Genomic DNA, 5,840 nt, shown 5'->3' with positions numbered 1-5,840 from the left:
GTGATGCCGTTCCGAAGATATTGTGGTGTGATACCGCTGAGAAGATGCATGGCGGCGCGAGGCCGTCACAAGAATCGGCGTGATGCCGGTCAGAAGTGGCGTGATGCCATCCACGACGAAGATGACAAGGTGCTGATGGTTGATGAGCCGGCTCTCCTTTGAAGTTGGTGAAGGTTGAAGAATCAAGATTAAGGGGGAGAATGTTGGCTTTTAATCTTGATTTGGTTGTATCTGCATGTAGCTAGTTAAGATCATGTAGTTAGTTCAGAGAGATGCAAGGTGAGATGCTGCTAGCGGTGAGAAGCGGGGAGCTGGCGAGATGCCGACGGTGGCAAGGAGGCTGCTGTGCATGTCCTGCGCTAGCTGCATGTGTGCAAGTGTTCGTGTGTTGCCGGGTCATGTTGTGCCTAGAGAGAATCTAGGAGAAGATGAGGTCAGCCGAGTGATTCGGTGTAGTTCGTCTAATTGGTTAGCTGGTCATGTGTTAGTGGTCAGTCATGGTGTGTGTGCATAGAGTTAGTGTGTGCATGGGTTAGTGGGTGAGTCTGTGAGTGTGGCTCGGCCATGTGTGTGTGAGCCTATATAAGGCATGTAATCAGAATGTTTAATAGAGGGATTAAGAGGAGAAGAAAATGTGAGGGCTGTGTGAAACAGCTGAACCCAAAGTACATTGTCTCCCTGTGTGTTTTCCATGTGAGCTACGTGAGGCAGAGTTGAGAGAGAAGAGAGGGGCTGAGAGATTCAGCCCCAACAAATCAGTTGTCCATCTTTAATTTATCTGATCTCACAGAGCACCAGAAAGAATTGCTTTGGAGTATCGTGGTAACATTCCATACAGGTTAAGCACGGATCTGTTAACATGTTTTATTTGGATGCTAAGATGCCAATCCGTCATGTGAACTCATTATTCACCATAAAGGACTATGCCAAAACTTTCTTATACATGGCTGCCGGATGAGTTTTTACATGTCTTTTAAACATTGCATTAATATGCACAACTACACTATGTGTGTGACATTATTTTTCTTTCACACCAATTCCAGGTTATAGTTGTACATGGTTATTGGATAAAATTTTACTCATCTATAAATATTGCAATGATATGCGCAGCTAATGAACGGTGTTCAAGTGTCTCTAAGAGCTAAGGGATGATATCATTCCACACAAATTCTTTACATTGATGTAGAATGACATATATGAACCGAACAACCAACTTATTATAATCTAGCAACTATATAGTGAATAATCTGGTAAGTTAGTAATAACAATCTGGCAATTACTGATAGAAAAAAAAATTCTCAAAACATACCAACATGGGATCTAGTTTTGAAGATCTCGTCGCAACTAAGCCTACGGTGAAAACGGATTGTCGAACGGATCAACGGTTTGAGAGATAATGGTTTTTAAATTTACAAATTAGGAGGAATCTTGATGACGTAATCGCATATGTCACTGCATGCATGCATGTATATTAGATAGGTGGAATCCGCCGCACGGATCATCCTTTGGTGTGGCGCCCGCCGTGTAGTGCCGTCCTTTTCAGATTGTTAGGGATTATAAGGCCTCTGTTATTTATTGTCCTGATTCCTGTGAGTAATTAATGTATATTCCTTTTTTTGTCTCTCCCCCAATGCATGTTGTTTCCTCTTCCAACATATTCCCTTTTTTCTCTCTCTCCTCACATGCATGTGAAAAGTATTGATACATGCAGTAATTAATGACAGTGAGTAATTGACCTACTTGGTCCTAGCGAATTGGCCCTCTGTCCTTATAATCCCTAACTGAGGGAGTAAGTTAGTATGCTAAAAGTGCTCAAAGAACAAAACACTGGACACAAAGATAACAACGATACAACATAATAAGATGGGGATTGGATCTGCATGTCCAATGATTGAAGAAATAAAACAATGAGCTAGCATATCTTGGCAACAAGATATCAACGCCGTGAGGCTGGCCCTTTATTGAAATTGAAAGAAAGCAAGAAAGAAAAAAGCACAAATAAGATGGCACATTAGATTGGACACATGATATCCAATCAATTATTATTGAAGACAACAACGAGGATACATCCGTGACTTCGACTTTATTAAGGAACTAACAACCGTGGCAAAGTGGACAAACATCCCTTCTTGGTGCAGAGACACGATAGCATAGATCGTTGAGATGTTCCATGCATGGCATCGCACTTTGTCGTTGCCAACTACTGAAGGCATGGCAAAACATATAGTTTGCATTAGAAACAACTATTTACCGACAACAATTAATAGCTAGTCAAATTAAGGTACGCAATGAGATTATCTGACATTAACCTTTACGCATGCTATCTCTCCCTTAGGCTGGTTGAAGTATGAAGCTAATTAATGATCAGCAGCAGCGTAGTAGTGTTCATGGTGATCATCAGGACAGAAAAAGCTGATATCTCTGTTGTTCACCTTCTGAAGGGGTCTTGCGTTCATCTCCATGCCCTTCGCAGTACAAACAAACAAAGATATACACTTTGCTTTCTTGAAAAAGAATGGAGAAATTAATTAGTGGAACAACTTAATTACGTCATGGACGGCATCGGCGAGAAGCTTGAGTTGGTCACTCGACACGGTGGCAACCTGCAAAACCAATTTTTCATCACTATTATAGTACTAGGTAGAGAGAAAAATTAATAGCTACTCCCTCGGTACGTTTATCAAAATAAGGCATATAAATTTAGGTTGAAGTCAAACAATATAAAGATTGACCAATTTTTCAAAAAACTATTAACATCTATAATATCAAATCAATATCATTAAATAGATAATAAAATGTATTTTTATATTCTATCTACATAGTATCATATTTATCAATAGTTTATTCTACGAGATTGGTCAAAGTTAACATTGGTTGACTTTTCAGAAAATTTATATGCCTTGTTTTTTGAAATCGGAGGTAGTATGTGTCAATGACACTGGACATGTACTCGTTAATTAATATAATAGTCTAAATGTGGTCGGTAAAAGTCATTAACAAGGTGCAGGCGTAGGTACCCTGTTGACGACGGTCCAGATGACCCCCTCGTCACATGATGGCGTGGTGAGGGAGCCCATGTAGCGGTAGTAGGCTTCGCCCTCGCCCCTCGCGTCCCAGGGATCCACCACGCCGACCTTCTCCTCCTTTTCCTTGGTGTCCGCCAAACTCTGCAGGTAAGGCTCCAGCTGCATGCATGCAACTTAACGGATTAGTTTAGAATTTCCCTATAAATTAATTCGCCCTGATTATATATAGATAGATAGATAGATAGAGAGAGAGGATGGCAGCAGATGGATGGAGAGAACTAGCTAGCTACCTTGTGCAGGAAATCGTTGTGCCTTCCGATCTTGTAGAGGAGGCCGATGACGGCAGCCTTGTTGTCGGCGCTCAGGTGAACCATGTGGAGCTCCATGTTGTACCGGCGGCCGTTCACGCTGTGCTCGCTGGGGGAGTGCCAGTGCAGTTGCGTGAGGTGGTACGCGGTGCCGTTGATCCACAGGCTCCCGGCCCCGGCGTCGCCGTGGAACTTCAGCATGATGTCGTGGCCGCGATTGACGACGGAGGCCTCGGCGGGGCGGTAGGTGTGGTTGAGGTAGGCGAGGTGGCCGGAGACGGAGACCGAGAGGTCGATTGGCGACTGCATCCGCCCCGACCCGCACGTCGCCCACTCCTCCTTGATCTTGCCCCAGTTCTCTGGCCCGTTCTCCGATCCGCAGACGTAGCTGAACTCCAACTCATCGTCTGGATGCAACAACTCCAACTCGAATTAATTAATCAAGACATGCATATATTGCATGCATGCACGTACGTAAGCGCGCGCGGTGGAATTATAATTAGTATATATAGAAGATTAATCTGCGTTCGACAGAGCAGGGCAGAACTCACCGGTTTCTTGCTGGGCTCTGGCTGCCGGGACGACGGCCGAGAGAAGGAGGGCCGACACCGCGAGGTGGAGGTGGCGAGCCGAACGCATATTGCGTTTTCTGTTGTGTGCTCTTCCTGCTAGCTAGCTGGGTTACTGAACGGGGGCCGGCTGGTGAGATGGTGGGGGTATATATTCTATTATGAGTCCGGCGCTCATTGAAAGAGAATCTTATATCTTTCTTATACATATATATATATAGAGAGAGAGGATAAATACTTCCTATATATATTTTTACTAGCCTCCACGTTAATCCTAGAAAACTGTACAAAAGTAACCCTATGAGATGGAGAGCGGAGGAATAAATAAATTCGGGGCAAGCGAACTTGGTAATGCACGACGGCCACCTTGGTTGTGCTCTCTGGAAGTGCTGCCGGGAAGTTCGCGTGCGAGAGGATGGATGGATTTGAGCGAAGCTCATCCAGTCTCGTGAGTGGCGGCGCGAGAGGACGAAATGGAGCCGACGCCCCGTTGGCCATCGCCTGCGTAGCGCCTAGGGCCTAGGGCAGAGGTCCACTTTGGGCCGTTGGGTCGGTCTGGCTGGGGGAGCTAGGCTTTTATTATGTTTTTTTTCTTCTTACCTTTCTTTTTCCACTGAATTCTAACGGAAAAGCAAAGGCTAAATATTTTGCGGTAGCTTCTTAAACTAAAATATAACTTATCTAAAAAATATTATTTTAGTTTTATAAAAATATAAAAATTGAAAAGGTTTTTATAAAACCCTATAATAAAATAGCAAAAATATAAGGTTTGTAAATATTTCATGATGCAAAATTTTCTCCACTGTTGCAACGCACACTCTGGTGTGTCCGCAGCGGGGCGCAGTGGATAAGGCGACCAAGAACCTGGTTCGAGTAGGAGACGCCGATGGCATGGCTGGCTGCGGGGGAGGTGGCGGAGGTAATCACTTTGCAACGCACGCTACCATGAGTCCACGGCGAGATGCACGGGAGAAGGCGACCAAGAGCCTGGTAAAAGCTATAGACGTCGATGCCACGGCTAGCCGCATGAGAGGTAGCGTAGGTAAGCAATAAAATTAGGGGTGGGCTGGTAGGTTAGATCATATGGTTTGGAGTATATCGTCACCGGCGTCAGAGAAGAAGGGATGCAAGGGGGTTTAGAGGGATGTTGGGGGTAGACCCACAGAGGATGGGTTTAGAGGAATGGATTTGGACATGCCTAACTTCACATCATCGTGTATGTTGCCTCCATCTCTTTGCCCCTCTTAACCATGACATTTTGCCATTCTTCCCGCTCTAGCATTGCAGCCGTGCCGACACCATTAGGGCATCTCCAGTGGCTCGACCCATATCGGTCATGTGTCCTTTTTTGTCCATTTCAATCGGGTCTGCACATTAAAATGGGTGTCCGGTCACGTTTGTCATTTGGGTCGGGTAGCCCAGCAGCCCGACACATTTCTTCCCTCCCTAGCATTGCAGCCGTGCCAACACCATTAGCTCTGGTGACCGGCTCCAATACCATTTTACAGAACACCTAGCGAATCTCCGCTCAAGCTTTTTTGGGCCGCATATCTTTGAAAAAAACTAGGTATAAGAGTAGAAGATGTACGACAATAGTGTTGATTGATAGGTATTAGGGCTCGGATTAACAAACAACTATTAGGAATGGTAATGTGAAAAAAGTAATTTGATGATAACTTAAATCTGCACATCGATTAGATATTTGATTGCTCTTGACCCTGATTCGTTCGCTTTGTGCATAAGAGTTTTCTCGCTTTACCATAAAACATGTCTAAACTTTGGAACCGATGTGCATGGGTGTTAAAAGGATTATATTTGATGTTAATTACAGGGTTTTGACTACCAAACTTTGGTGTCTTAGTTGACTTTATATTAACTTTGAAACATCAAAATCAAAATGCTCATGCAAGATTTATTCAGAAAAAGGTATGCATGAT

At 44.1% G+C, this 5,840-nt stretch overlaps 1 protein-coding gene across 2 annotated transcripts; it reads right to left on the bottom strand.

Annotated features, from left to right (window-relative positions):
• Positions 1 to 1,840: 1,840 nt before the first annotated feature.
• Positions 1,841 to 4,063, bottom strand: LOC127319196 (alpha carbonic anhydrase 7). 2 transcript variants are annotated; one of them, XM_051349423.2, is made up of 6 exons: positions 3,886 to 4,063; positions 3,317 to 3,741; positions 3,018 to 3,185; positions 2,550 to 2,603; positions 2,310 to 2,465; positions 1,841 to 2,200 (listed from the first exon to the last, which is right to left on the bottom strand). In XM_051349423.2, exons 1-5 carry the CDS (start codon positions 3,971 to 3,973, stop codon positions 2,358 to 2,360), a joined length of 843 nt encoding a protein of 280 aa, XP_051205383.1. In that variant the 5' UTR covers positions 3,974 to 4,063; the 3' UTR covers positions 1,841 to 2,200; positions 2,310 to 2,357. The 2 variants fall into 2 exon arrangements, with proteins under 2 accessions (XP_051205383.1, XP_051205382.1); XM_051349422.2 differs by having other exon boundaries at positions 1,841 to 2,203; positions 3,886 to 4,062.
• Positions 4,064 to 5,840: the final 1,777 nt, after the last annotated feature.

The sequence above is a fragment of the Lolium perenne genome, chromosome 7, assembly GCF_019359855.2.
Source record: "Lolium perenne isolate Kyuss_39 chromosome 7, Kyuss_2.0, whole genome shotgun sequence".
Classification (NCBI taxonomy): Eukaryota; Viridiplantae; Streptophyta; class Magnoliopsida; order Poales; family Poaceae; genus Lolium; species Lolium perenne.
This window is presented reverse-complemented; position numbering and strand designations above follow the sequence as displayed.

What these genes read in the sequence shown, in the direction of transcription:
- LOC127319196 (XM_051349423.2), bottom strand. Translation starts at nt 3,973, where the DNA reads ATGCGTTCGGCTCGCCACCTCCACCTCGCGGTGTCGGCCCTCCTTCTC. An exon ending in ACAACGATTTCCTGCACAAG is followed by an intron (nt 3,186 to 3,316) that starts GTAGCTAGCTAG and finishes GCATGCATGCAG; the next exon opens with CTGGAGCCTTACCTGCAGAG. An exon ending in TCGCCGATGCCGTCCATGAC is followed by an intron (nt 2,466 to 2,549) that starts GTAATTAAGTTG and finishes TGTACTGCGAAG; the next exon opens with GGCATGGAGATGAACGCAAG.